Source organism: Fulmarus glacialis, unplaced genomic scaffold, assembly GCF_000690835.1.
Source record: "Fulmarus glacialis isolate BGI_N327 unplaced genomic scaffold, ASM69083v1 scaffold5876, whole genome shotgun sequence".
Classification (NCBI taxonomy): domain Eukaryota; kingdom Metazoa; phylum Chordata; class Aves; order Procellariiformes; family Procellariidae; genus Fulmarus; species Fulmarus glacialis.
The window spans coordinates 1-14,580 of NW_009217369.1; the positions used below are offsets into that span (position 1 = coordinate 1).

The following is a 14,580-nucleotide window of genomic DNA, read 5'->3' on the forward strand; positions in this document are numbered from 1 at the left end:
CGAGGTCACCCCGCCGCCGCTTCCGGGGCGCCGCGCATGCGGGGCCGGGCCGGAGAAACGCCGCCTTCAGTCGGGGAGACCCCCAACGAAACAGGGAGCGGTACCGGGTCACGTCGGAGAAGAGGGGTGAGGGGGAAGGTTCCTACCGGACTAGGCCCTGAGGGTTTTCTGGGACTGAGCCCATTTAGTATTTTAATTAGTGACCCTGACACAGCGATGAGGATTTATGCTACTGCAGCTCACTGATGACATCGAGTCATCAGAGCAATACTGTAATTGCAGAGCAAGATTAGCTGCTTTTACAAAAAAAAGCTGGTACGCAGTACAGGGTTACCATCCACAGGCGTGTTCAGCTGACGTTTACTAATTAGCAACAACTGATTAGTGGGCTCCTTGTCGAAAGAACAACTGTATGGCAGCACTGCATGAAAAAGGAAAAGAATCTCATGATGCATGAGGAGGATGGTGTGTGGAGCACAGGTACCAATTTATAATGCTTTGAATGATGTGTTATAATAGCAAGAAAGTTTCAATTAAGTCGGCATTACAGATCTGCAAACAGGTCAATTTGATGCATTTCCTCTGCATGATTTCCCTCCAGTAAACACCACAACAAAAGAAGAAATTCTCACATTTAGAATCAACTGAGAGCATGCATATGATAGCTGTTAGGATAGGTAGCATACTCGGGATCAGATCAAGGAAGCTATAGCGTGTGTAGCTATATTCTCATAAAAAAAAAAAATCCCCCGTTGTTAGGATTACACCAGGAACAGTTAGTCTCACGCCAAAGAAGATGCCAAGCGCTGTTCTGAAGCAGAGAAACAGCCCGGCCATCGCCACGCTCGAGTCCCACCCCCATCTGTTTCCTTCTAGCAAACTTTTTTTGTCGTAAATGTATGTTTTCCTGCTGGAAACTGAGGGCATACTTCCCCTCAATGCATTGCTATTGGTGTCACATATAAGAATGTTTCAAAGCAGCCCCAAATAAATAATGCACAGGTAATTTTGTGGTGTGGAGTAAGCCAAACAATAACCATAGATAATAAATAACTTTATTAAAGAATTAGTTTCAGATGTTTCTACATAGAACAATTTATTTTGCATTACATTTTAGAACATTGTTTTGCATAACAAAGGAATCTGTAATGAATATTAGCTTTTTCCACTATAATTTTAAAACCAAAGTATTTACTTGTTTTATTGATTACATTATGTATCATGGTTTTTTTTTTTTAATATTTTTGTCTATGCTTTACTCAGATAAGCTGTCAGATGAATCCTATCTTCTGTGAAACATGTCTCAAATCAAAGATTTCTTCTGAAGTTATGACATGAAAAACTTTTCTGCTGTTCATGACTGGGAAATTTAAGTGACATACCTGGAAAATGCCTCCATGGCCTTACATTCTCAATGACATTAATTGCAAAATCGATGTCTTCAGTGTATGAAAGATCAGGCCCTAGAGTTGTACTCTCACTTTTTAAGGAGAATAAAAGCATTCTTTAGATTCAGGCTTCTGGCAGACATCCTCTGGCAAGTGTGACTGGGGTATCGCACAGTTTCGGCCTGTCCTTCTGTCAGAGGTTGCTACCCCCTTACCACCCAGTTAACCTTGACTGCTCATAGAATACTTCAAGAGCATAAACTTATCGCCACTAGTATTTGCTCTAATAATAGGAACTTAACCTTGACTGCTCGTAGAATGCTTCAAGAGCATAAACTTAGCGCCACTAGTATTTGCTCTAATAATAGGAAGAGACCATTGCATTCAACAAGCAAAGAAACAATTGTCTTTCCCTTGTCAGAATTCAAGGAAAGTACTTTTGATTATTTTTGCACATTAATAAACACAGAATTAAATAATCTGCGGAATCTGCAGAAAGGTATGATTTAAAGGCTATTTCCTTTTTAGCCAGACAAATATTAATCTTAATTTACTAAACCTATTTTCTTTTATCATATAAATAGTGCCTTTTTTAAGGCTACACTATGATGTTTTAGCCTTGAAATATATGCTATAGTGCTAATGCTGTAACGTTACAGTCTACAGAAATTATTTATGCTACAACACGGAGATCAATTCTGCGTAACAAAACAGCATACAAACTTAACACTTCTAATACAAAGACCTTTCCTGTTCTCCATCACACAGTTTGCCTTCCTCTAGAACATCAGACTCTTTAACCAAAAAATAACAACAATGTCAAGGGAGATCAAGTGTTAGATTTAGGATCATTCTACACCACTGAAACAGGACACAAAAAATACAGACACATCTCATCTCAGCTGAGGGGGGAAACTGTTTCCTGTATGCAGGGCTCTTTTAGCTTTTTAGAACAGCAGAAATGGCGTAGTCATTCATTATCCAGTTAAACTACTGCCTACTCAACCAATTTCTCCCATATATTTCTGATTAATAACTTAATAGTTACAGCTGAGTTTCTTAGGACACAGCGGTATTATTACACAATAATTAAAAGCTACTACAGAGAATCTTCAAGAATGAAAAATAATGGGCCACATTCAAAGGAAACATACCAAGGATCAGAAATACAAAACTGACAGTCTAGGCACAGAAAATAAGAGACGCAAGCACAGCTTATGAACATAAGAACACTGATAAACTAAAATTTACTTTAAGTATTTGTCATTTCAGTATTCCTCTCATTTTTCTTCATGTTAAAGCAAGGTGAATCTGGGGATTCCATAAGAATTTACAGTATGATTTTAAAGATAAAGATAGATAGATATAGTGGCTATATGGTATTCAAATAGCTATATCACTTAGAAAATTAGTAATTATTTCAGCCACACAAAATAAAAATAGAATTTACTTTCTCTGCAAGTTATAGCGTGGGAAAAAGTAGCTTCATTACCAGGCTTAATAAAAAAGAGAGTGGTGCAGTTGTAGCAGAAAAATCTTGCTAAACAAAACATTTTTTAAACAGAATTAGTGATAATCCATTAAAGTGCTTTTAAGTGGTAAGTTGTTACTGAAACTAGATGGTTTCTGGATCTGAAGTTTAAAGAAAATCATTCAGTTGTCAAAAGATCGGAGTAGCAAGGCACCCTAATACTTACTAAAACAAAAAACAGAGATTGGTCATATATACGTGTATACTTATATGAACATAAGCAATGCAGCACCATTATCTTCTCTGAAGAAACTCCATTCAAACAGAGAATGGAAGCAATTTATTTTTTGCTGCTTTTGATGGGGACATGTGTTCCTTTCACATTGAGATTCTCCAAAGAAACTCTGGGCTCCCGGGAACCCGCAATTGCAAGTGGTTTCTCTCTGAAACAAACAACAACAAAAATCACAACCACCATATGATACGACAGTGGGGGGAATATACATTTTGTTAATTACTTATGTGGTGGTATAGTTATTTTAGTAGTAAAACAGATTTGACTCTCCCTCCAAAACTACTTCCATTGCCACCGTAGAGTTGGACTGTTTCCTCATCTCGCACACTCCATGAGAAGAAACAGCTTAGTTTGAAAACTGAAACCGAAGGTAAAGTAGCCTCTGTAATAAACCTCTAGAACTGAAGAAGTGCCAGAGGGAAAGTGCTGTGTGTAGTTTACAGAAGAGGAGCATTTCCCTTCTGTAGCATTCGCTACCAAACACACAACTAATAAAGGCATCACAACTTCCACTGAAACTATGCCAATAGGAGGGAACCCCCCCCAGAAGCTTGGTAGATAGCAGTCTATGCAGGGGAGCTCCTGCCTTTACACGTAAAGTCCTCATTCCTACACAGACTTCCTGATTTTAGGAGTAGAAGAGGTCTCATTTGAAATCTAACACTGAAGAGAAGCATGTGTCTGTCTCCATCTATATGGAAGATGTCTTTCCTTTTACCCAAGAGAACAGATCAACCTAGCCCTCAGTAAGGATTATACCTTAATGCAACTAACCCAGTTTCATGACTGGGGGGGCAGCTACAACATTTGTACATAGCTGAGCTAAGAGCACTGGCATATTTCTCTGCAAAAAACACTCACCTATCAATTCATTAAGTATTTTTCGAAGTCATAAATACTGAATTTCTTTAAAATTTATTTAACACAATACTATCTTACGCTGTTTGTTGTGGCATCATGAGAAAAGGACGAATAAAACATGCTATTTCTCCTCAGATTGCCAGTAAGCATTGTTTGTTCATGAAAAGATTGCTTCAGAATTGAATTTTCTTTCTGCTGCTAGTACTTCGTTATTCTGGTAGGAAACTATTTTTACCTTCTTAATCCATCTTCCTTGGGTATGTGATGAATACTTCTGTATTTTGGAGCTTCTAAATTGCGTCTAGTTCTAGATGGCTTGAACTTCATAATCTCTTTCTGCCACTCTTCATTAAAGGTCTGGGCCTCAGCTGAAAAACAGTTACTTTTATTTTTAATACATGCAAGCAAGATAGGAAAAGACATGTAATGAAAATTAGGGGTTTTTTGAACAGTGTTTTTTAAACTCTGTGGTCCATGACTCTCCACATGGCCTGCAAACTATTTCTAGGGGATCTGTAAAAGACAACTAAAGACAACTTACTGCCAGTAGGCTTATGTTTGGAAGGTAAAAATAAAAAAAACCCACCCCACTGAAAGTCACTTTGTTGCAAAAGTATATGCCCATTTTAACCACACATCTCTTAAATATGTATTTTCTATTAGCCACAAACAAACACACAGCAAATAGTAATATTCTATTACAAGTTTGAAACCATAAAATATCATTAAAAGTACTTTCAAATATGAGCAGCTATTGTACAAGCAGCTATTGTAAGCAAAAAGTACCAACTGCATTATAACACAACATTTTCAAGTCTAACTGGTTACTTTAGCTTAGGTTGTCCAAATTTGTATCAACTAAAGAAACTTGATTTGCAGACTTAGCGCTTTCTGAAAAACAGTCCCTTTTAAGATGTCTCAAGCTGGAACTTCAAAATTGGTATGTGAAACAACAGTGTAAAGCCCATTAGAGAACGGCGTAAAAAGACATACCCTCATCCAGATTGATGAATTCTTGGTTCATTTCTTCATCACCAGTCTTGCTGTTCTTTGATTTTTTAATGACATGGGCACGATCATGAATATGATGACCAATAGCCATTTTTTCCAGTCCACTTTCAGAATCCTTAAGTGCTTTTCTTGTCTCCTTAACCTGTACAAAAAAGGGAAATAAGTGTCCTTCCAACCAAAAAAAGAAGTTAAAATAATTTTTTTTTTAAAAAAATCAAATTTCCTCCCCCAAAGTTTTTATATCTTACTTTTGAAAAAGTTAGGTTTTACAGGTTTTTCCATTTGTCTCATTTACTGTGTTGGCTGAAAATACACCAACAAAGCACAGATCCAAGTCTATTTTCTTTCTGCCAACAGACAGGAAGATTAAACAAGAACACCTAAAGCTTCTTAAGTAATGTACATACTGGATATTAATTGCTGGGGGGAAAAAAGCTTAGTCTAAATATACTACACGCAGACAAGTCTTCAACATTCTCCTTGACAACAGAACGAATGACAGCCCATGCCAATATTCTCAGCATAAAAGGACAACTAATTAATAGGTTGTCCTGTTGACTGGCTTGAAACCCAGGCAACCACTTATCACTGTGTTCATAGGTATATTATTAGAACCTTTTTGATAACTGAGTGTCTGGTTGAGCTTGAACATGTCCCACAGCCAATCATGCTCAACGGTCTTTACTGCTCGCATATAGTCTTTCATGAACCTTGCTTCAGGGTTCAAATTCAAATTTCTTAGCAGAATTAGATGCAACAGCTGCAAGGAAGTCAATGAAAGGGCATCTTCATCTGAAGCGTTACGTAAGCATTTAAAAGTGCTTAAGTAAAAGGGATGATTTGAAGCCATGTTTTGCATAAATAGACTGCCTCTTGCTATCTTATATTTTAGACAGAATTTTAAATGTACAAGAAGAGGATTAATTATAGCAAAGAGAAAGACATTGGAGACCGCCTTGAAGAATCAGCTGTTCTGGCACTCGATTTTGAGTCTTTGATAAGCATACAATTTATTTAGATGTATACTTAGAAGCATACAATTTACAAGGAACAAAGCAGCACTTTAGCTTAAGAAGCCTTTAATATAGAGCAATATTTAAACAGACATATATTTTTCTAAATTATAAGAGTAACTGTGTCCAGTAAAAAGAACCTGAAGGCAACTGTGGTTTGGTATAGATGAACTTAAATTCCACAATTACGTACCACCTTTTTGCTGCATCTCACAACTACTTACACCTCCTGGAGCTGTGCGCGTCTGAGCTGAAGCTTGGAAAACTTTTGGTGGTTCATCCCCTATTTTGGAGTATGTCATCACAGAGGAGGAGCTGAATGTGTGTGCATCTGGATGGATGGACAGGTCATCCTACAAGCAATGTAGGACTTCTTATTAATAAAAGTTAAAACTTGTGGATAATAGGTACTTCTTACATTCTGAGACTATCTTATTATGAAAAAGAATACCCCTGTGAAAAATTAATCCTCAGTCCTGGCACCATAGATATGGCCTATTGGGAAGAGACTGTGGCATTTGATAGCCCTCACTCTTGTCCTAGCCTTGTCTGACCACAGGTCTCCCCATGCCAGGAACCACGACAACAAATAAAAAGCATGGGCAGCAATAAGCAACTGCTCAAACATTTGCCCTGGCATAGTTTAGTTTAGTAATGAAGATACAACCTGTAACATCAGTCTTGCCACATACAGTATATAATAAGGTGTGTAAAGAGTTCAGGTAAAATAGGACTTGAGCAACAATGGTTGCAAGCCATTTTACAAGGCCAGTAAAACACAATAAATATACTCAGCAACACTTAATAGTTATCTTATCACAGTGTTATCTTCAAAGACTGTGAAGAAAGAAGCAGCACTGAAAATAAAATCAGAGGAAAGTCTATATGCAGGGTGGCATTTAGGTGTTTGCGGTTTTGGTTTTTTCCAGTGTACAGTAACACTTTAAACGGCTCCTTCGCTTAAGGTGTCAGCTCTGGAAACAGCCAGAGACCAGATAACTTACAGCAGTTCTAACCCCTAGAGAATCAAGCATACATTTAAAGTACTGTTGTTAGCAAATAATCAGTGACAGCATAGAGAATTATAACCACGATATAGTCGGGGGGGGCAGAATTCTTACTATCTGCTTGAGACTAATAACCTTCTTCTTGGCAGGACTTTCTGAGTAGTATTTTAAACAACTGCCATTCTCCAATACAATTAATTTTAGAACAAATTTTAAAAACTTACAAATTTTCTTTGCATTTCCAGCATACTGTTTCTCATATTTGACATCATCCTGTCCATTGCAAAAAAAGGTTCCCCAAAATCTGCATCCTGCTAAAAGACAAGACATTAAAATTAAAACAAAGTCTTCTGACTCTTCAAGTTCTGAAGCTGTTTTTTTACATGCAGTTTTTAATGCAAACCAGACCATCAGAAAGGTTTTCACAGACTGCAATTCATAGACATAGACAAGCCAAAATACATCTTTTCAAATGAAAAATTGAAAGCTAGCATAGGGAGCTTGATTGTTAAGTTGGAGATACTGGAAAGACAGAAGTGAAAGATTTGACACTCAAATGTCAGAATAGCTCATATTATGGCCAATTTACAAGAACTACTTTCTAACCTAACTAGCTTCTACTGTAAGTAGTACTATATGACTCTCCATGCCTTATAATCTATTGAAGATCAAATCACCTCTATTATGCAAACCCCTTAATGCATATGGAATCACACTGAAAATGCATCCCAGCAGACATAGCTGTTCCTTTGCAGAAGTAGTGTACATTGCTCATAGAAGAGCAGTGTGTAAAAATCGGAGAACCATAACTTGGTATTTTAAAGGCAGCTTAATTGCTTGATGCTATAGATGTATTCAAAAAAACATTCATTCATTATTTTTACATGGAAGCAGAAGATCCAGTGTTGCACAAAGGATAGATACTAAGACAGGTTTACATGCACAGAATTTTATTAATAGGATCTGTAGTTGATTGCATATACTGACCACACTGATGAAAGCTACCTTTGGAAGAAAACAAAACAAAAAATAGGGAGACAGGAGGTAGAAAAAAAACCTAAGTAACCATCTGGGAAGACAGCAATGCTGTCCCAAATGAGCATCCTCCTCTGGGCTCCTCTCCAGTGCAGCAGTGGTGATGATAAAGATGATTTTCACCATGCCTTTCCTCTCCTACATTCTCCTGCAATGAACTTTTCCTCAGCACCCATTCAAACTCCCTGCTGGGCTGGCCTGGTTTCTGACATGAGCAGCTCTGGTTGGAGTACGCTAGTTAAGAGCAGACACCACACTCTGGTTGGTTGGTGAGCTTCTACACACACACACCCCCCCCAGCTGCTTCCCAGGACAGCTGCTGTGCCACCACCACGCTCTGGTCCTCAGGTGTGAGGCTGTGAGAAAAGCAGGGAAAGCAGCTCCCGAGGGCTCTGCAAAACCCAGCAGCTTTGGCAAGAGGCAGGCTGCCGGACTGCACGTAGCAGCCCTTTGCACTACTAAGGTGCTACGAAACACCAGGATGCTAATTACAATAGCAAACACCCCACGTTCCTCCAACTACAGGAAACATACAGAATTAAATTTAAAGAAATTCATCTAAATAGCTATGTATTTAAGAGTTTAAAATAAAATCTGCAGTTTAAGCATTAAAACTAAGTAAAATTTGTTTCTTGAATAGCAAGAAATCTGAATCCTTAAGGACTATCAAAAACCTCTGGGCAATAATTAGACGCAATTTAGGGCATCAAATCATCGCAAGTGCCAGTAACTCCAGAAAACTGCCGTCCACGTTAGAAATCTGGACATTGCACCAATAACATTACATAGTAATCAGCTGTATCTATGGAATTACATGCCATTGACTGGGGCGGGGGGAGTAAAAGCATAGTCTATGCAGTTAATAGAAAAAGAACATTGAATAGCTAATACACTTTTTGCATACAAAAAGTTGCCAATTTGTGCTTCTGCAAAAGACAATTAAAGAAGTAATACCTTTAGATCTGAAAATTCAAAGACCCATGTTTATTTTTACTTGCTCCGCAAGTGAAAGCCACTTTCTAAGCTACTGGTTTTCAATCTGAAGACTCTTCCAAAGGAAGCAAAAACCTCCGTGAGGGTAGTAACAATAAACTTTCTTTCCCTCAGGTACTTTTTACAGATCTTTTACAAGATATTCCAGACCCCCAACAAACCACGACTGAAAAACATTCCAAGCCCAGTTTCAGTGGAAATTCTGTCTCCAGAAGCTGGCCTGTCTTAGCTGTGACCAGTGCTACAGGTCTTGTCGGTATCACACCCACAAACACACTCCAAGCCACTAGCATCCGTCTACGGGCAGCATTCAAAGTTTAGAGTCTCTCTCCAGGGATTATTTCATTCATATCGATTCATATGGATACATCGCCTAGTAGAAAAGCCAGCTGCTAAGTAGCAACTTTTCCAATCTTGCTATCAGCATATTTAGTCTACCTCTGCATTTTCATTTAATAAGGAAAAATATTTTTTTTTAATTATTATTTCTTGAATTATATTGTTCCATATATCTAAACACCAACAAAAGCAGTTTGCAAGCACACTGAAACTAGCCTTTGTCCATGCTTTAGTTATGCAGACAGTATGCACATATAAACGAGCTACAAGAATTATTGCTCCTGGGATACTAACCACTCTACCAAAGCCTGCAAAGGGCATGAGGGAGACGCTTGTTGCCTGGAAGAAAAAGGACCAGTGTCTTTTAGTTGCTGTACCTGTTATCAGACACAGAAGTAGTATCTAGTGCACTTTCACATACAGCAGGTGATATTAAACATTTCTGATCAAATAAAAACAGTCACTCAAGAGGACCTTGGTAATTTATAGCATGCTATGACAATATAATATGAAGTAGTCTCTGGGTATATAGATGTAATATATTTATACTAATGATATTGGAAAGTGATGGCTGTCACCACATTTAATAAGTCATATTGATATGTATGTACTAGAAGCACCTAAAGCTAGAAGAAACATTTGTACACCATAGCAGCCTCTGTACTAAAATTATTTAAAACATGGCACAGTGCTTCAGACATCTCCCACTTCTCTGAAAACACTTCATTCTAGTCATGCAATAGAACCCCATCACTGAAAGTTGATTAAAATCAACAAATCAATAGTTCCCTTAATGTAAATCTATGTAATTACATTTTGGAAGGTTGGCATACAATTTTAGAGCTTAAAGAAGTGATGCAGCTGACCTGTTCACAAGCACTCTTTATGTATTACAAGAGATTAATGGAAATATAGAGACATTTGTTTAAAATATCTATACATTCCTTGCAATAAACAAAATTAAGTCTAACTTGTCAGCAGTTTCAAAGGTCATTGCAAAGGGGTTCTAGGTAAATCTATCATCATATACAGAACGACCCGAAGATAAATCCCCATGAGCAAACCATATTCTTCTGTAGTTGTATAAATAGATGTAGCTATAAACACCGGCAAATACAGTATACAGAACCACCCGAAGATAAATCCCCTGATTTATCATGGAGCAAACCATGAGCAAACCATATTCTTCTGTAGTTGTATAAATAGATGTAGCTATAAACACCGGCAAATACAGTTCCTGTTTGACCAACTGATATTGAATATGCCCTATATGACAGGGCAATGAGATGCTGGAAAACAAGTTGATGTTTCCAGGAAGCTAAGATTGGAGAGTTATATAAAAGCCTACCTAAAGAAAGGCTGGTTAGACAGAAGTACCAAACACTTTACAATAACTTCAAGTACAAAAGGAAGGAATTATCTAATTCTTTAATACCTTTCTGAACTCTTTCAGATTGCAGTTCTGTCTAATATGTAGTGACAGAAAAGAATATGTTTTTTATATATACATGTCAAGTGCAAAAGGGTATTCTCAGAAATAATAAAGTTGTTAGTCATAAAAAGTTCATAAACTCTTTGCTTTATAATACATACTAAAAGCTCTTAAATAGTTACCTAATATATAGGACAATCAGATACCCAAACAAAACCGAATGACAGTATCTCTTAAGATGTTTTACCCCATTCCTCCTGCTCATATCCTTTCCTCCTCCTTCCCGCCCTCCAAGAGGCTAAAAACTGACACTGCAAACCCGCTCCAGAAAGGAAAGGCATTTTAAAATTTGAATGCTATATTGACACACATTGAGTTGTTGCAACAAATTCTGCGCCTTGTAAAGTGGTTTTAGGCATGCTATAGTTTACTTAAACATAGAATTACAGTATCAGTAATCAGTATAGGTAATTTTAACAAAGTGTATTTTACACAGTAGTAAAGATATCCATCTTTTCCTACATAAAAATCTAATTATTTTAAGTGTTTGAATCATTTCTGGAGGGAAACCAGTAAAGGCAGTTTGAGACTGCTACAAGGCTCAAATAATCAGTACTGAGTCTTCGTGACATCTGACAACTCTTAGGTAAAACATGAGGAACATGAAAAGATAGTGGAAAGATTTTAGCAGGCGTGGAATTCTTTTGTGCTCATCAAAATAGTACAGTGCTCTTGCACCTTTAACTCCTTTCTGTATCCACAGATAAAGGTTTTCTATGCCTGACATTTATCCCTCACTGCCAAGAACAAGGGATACAAACCCCCAAGATATTAGGGTAAGGTTTGACATAGTCTTTTTCTAAATGAAGAAGTAGTCTGATCTGCTTTTAGGCATCTACTGAACCAAGGTCTAAGAATCTGCTTCAGTAGAGGAATGATCATGCCCTAATTAGATCCAGCAACGTCTATATTTGAAACTAACTGGCAACGTATGAGCACAGAGGAAAGAATCTGACAGTTACCCTTTTGACTTGTAGGTGACAGTCCGTGTTTCAGCTATGTTTATTCAGCTCTAACTATCTAGATTTGAATAACCACCACCAAATCTGGCTGAGTTCCACAAGCCCTTGTAATCTGTTTTGTCTTCCAGCCGTTTTTAATGAATCACATTTGATTTTAAAAAGTAAGAGATCATTCAGCTGCAAGAATATTTAGCCTGGTGGAGGGAAAGGAACCAACCTCAAACATATATCGTTTCTAAATACAGCAGTTAGATAAGGTTTAGCTACAGAAGCATAAGATATAATTGTCCTGTATGCCCAGAGAGTTGAAAAGATACTTTATGTAAAACATAACTCACTGCCAACTTCTCAGTTTCAGGTGGTAATTTACAGAAATACTAGCTTTCGTATCAATTTCCCTGATCTTTAATTCTTACAGTCTTATATCTAGAGGAAACATTAAGAATCAGACCAAATACAGAATGTGAAGCCTTTATTCACAGTTGCAAAGTTGAAGCAAGGTTTAAAATAACCTGTGTAGATACTATTTAGGTGGCTGAAACACAGGTTTGGCTTAAATCAAACTTCAACATAAATAACTAGACACAAGATACTAAAGTGCAGAGTGAAGGCATAAACATATCAAGGTACCTTTTTAAGTCAAGTTAGCATAAAAAAGGAACTAAGTGTTCCAAAGAAGGCTCTGTCTCTGGATATTTTAATGCCTTTCTGCAACAGAAACACTTAATATGTAACATTTATTAAACCAAACATTTGATAAATATATTTAGTTTGTTTAGTTAAATACTGTATATTCAATGTTCAATAACATACAAATTTCTTATTAGTTCTAACAGAAACAAGTCTGTCAGTGTTAAGTAATAAATGCTTAAACAATGGGCCATTAAGGAACCAAGAGAGATATTATTCACATTTTACTCAGCGATGAAACAATCTGACCAAGGTTGCAATAGCTGAGCCAGGCCTCTGTTTCTACTGGACCAAATTTAACAGAAATGGAAATGTGAAGCCGACTACATTACTAGTAAATGCAAATTCCATGTAGCAATCCTTAGAGATTAAGAAAATACTTACTCTGCGATTTCCTCTTACAGCAACCTGAGAGTCTTGGCGCGCTCTTCGATCTACTGTTCTCTCCCCACCATCTGTTATACTGAGAAATGGATCTCGTCCAAAAGGATCAGAAAAGCTTCTCATCATCTGCCGCATATATTCATGGTGTGCAGCAAAAGGATCGCTGAAAAAGAGATATTTCGCATAGAAAGTCATCGGGTTTTATTCCAAGCTACGTTAAACGGCTCTGAAATTTTTAAAACTCAATTTTTTAAATCATTCCATATGGTTCTTTATTCAAGTTCTTTATTTTAATAGGACCCAACTGGGCAATCTCCTGTTCCTGACAAACTCTCACTTCTTTCACTTTTCTTCCCGTCTCGCAGGTTGGTTGGGTGTTTTAGTTCTTTTGTCTTCTCAGTTGCCTTCATTGCTCTTCTATGCTCTTGGGTGTCTGTATTGCTTTTTCTCTTTCCTCATTTTTTCCAAAAATATTCCATCCTTTGCAGCCATCTTTCACCCCAGCCTATGTTTACTATGTGCCAGGAACTATAAAACTGACCTGTATTTTATTTATCACTACTTCTACCTCCAACCGCTAATATTAAAGAGATTTCTTTTTTGTCTCCTTTTTTCACTTTCATCTTCCAAAGCCTAGCACAGTACTACTCACTAAACTCATCATGTCCCATTAGGTCCCCCCCACACCCCTTAAATTTATTTTGCCAGCTGCTCCCATTCTACTTTTCATCCTCCTTGACCCACATGCTCAAAAATGTATACTATCCTCTAAATTCAAGCCAGCTCCATCTCCTTTACTTTAGTCATCCACTACTGCATCTCTGCCTTCCCTTTCCTCCCCCTCCATAAATCATGTTCTCGCATCCCTTTTCTCTGCTTAGGAAGAAAGATTCTTACTGGCTTTTTGCTTTCCTGATAGTTTTCCCCCTCTTCTCACCTCTTTGTAAGCACTCAACCTTTGTTTCCAAAAACCTACAGAACCCCACCAGTAATTCCAAAGCTCAGCTTGCAGGTAAAACATTGCTAAAGTTGCTCTCCATTATTACTTAATTCTTTGCATTCTCTGATTTGGCCAAGAACTAAGGATTTCAAACTGAGGCCAAAAGAGGAGCAAAATACATTGTGCTTCTGACAAAATCATATGATCAGTACTGTTGCCTGTGGTCCAAGGCTACAAATTATGACTTCATACAAAAAACATGCTTAATTTCCTCTCTTCATCTCCAGTCTAATTTTCCCCTTTGCTATTCCACTGAAAGCCACTTTATTAACGTTAACAGTCATTTCCCAGGTATGTTTACTTAAGACTTAATAGCACCTCATCTTCCTTCCGATCAATTTCCTGGCACTCCCCAGACACCTCACACCCTCATTCTCTCCAGGACACTGCAACCTTTCCCATCACATCTCATGCCTCCATGAAGAAAAGCTTCAGGCTGTTCCTCTGACTTCTTCAATACCCAATCATCTCTTGAATGTCTCCTGAACAGCTTCTCTATTCTCCCCACCCCTTATCTCCAGTCCCATGAAAACTAGTTTCCACATCACGTGGCCACTTTGATCTCTTCACTTTGTACTGTCTCTTCTTGTGCTGAAGTTGCATTTGTTTTTTTTCTTTTTAAGTGAGTAAGAAATAAGG

At 37.6% G+C, this 14,580-nt stretch overlaps 1 protein-coding gene across 2 annotated transcripts; it reads right to left on the minus strand.

The window, feature by feature from the left end:
• Window positions 1–3,027: 3,027 nt before the first annotated feature.
• On the minus strand, window positions 3,028–13,111 carry MLF1 (myeloid leukemia factor 1). Of its 2 annotated transcripts, XM_009579634.1 has the most exons (7): window positions 12,942–13,106; window positions 9,708–9,752; window positions 7,271–7,360; window positions 6,264–6,392; window positions 5,009–5,168; window positions 4,251–4,383; window positions 3,028–3,302 (listed from the first exon to the last, which is right to left on the minus strand). In XM_009579634.1, the coding sequence occupies exons 1-7, from the start codon at window positions 13,074–13,076 to the stop codon at window positions 3,200–3,202; spliced, it is 795 nt and encodes a 264-aa protein (XP_009577929.1). In that variant the 5' UTR covers window positions 13,077–13,106; the 3' UTR covers window positions 3,028–3,199. The 2 variants fall into 2 exon arrangements, with proteins under 2 accessions (XP_009577929.1, XP_009577928.1); XM_009579633.1 differs by lacking the exon at window positions 9,708–9,752 and having other exon boundaries at window positions 3,115–3,302; window positions 12,942–13,111.
• Window positions 13,112–14,580: the final 1,469 nt, after the last annotated feature.

Bases quoted from the DNA above. Each gene is read 5' to 3' on its own strand.
- MLF1 (XM_009579634.1), bottom strand. From the start codon at position 13,076: ATGCGGCAGATGATGAGAAGCTTTTCTGATCCTTTTGGACGAGATCCA. The intron at 6,393-7,270 runs GTAAGTTTTTAA...CATTGCTTGTAG, and splicing joins TGGAAATGCAAAGAAAATTT to GATGACCTGTCCATCCATCC. The intron at 5,169-6,263 runs GTAAGTAGTTGT...TTTTTTGTACAG, and splicing joins CGCGCACAGCTCCAGGAGGT to GTTAAGGAGACAAGAAAAGC.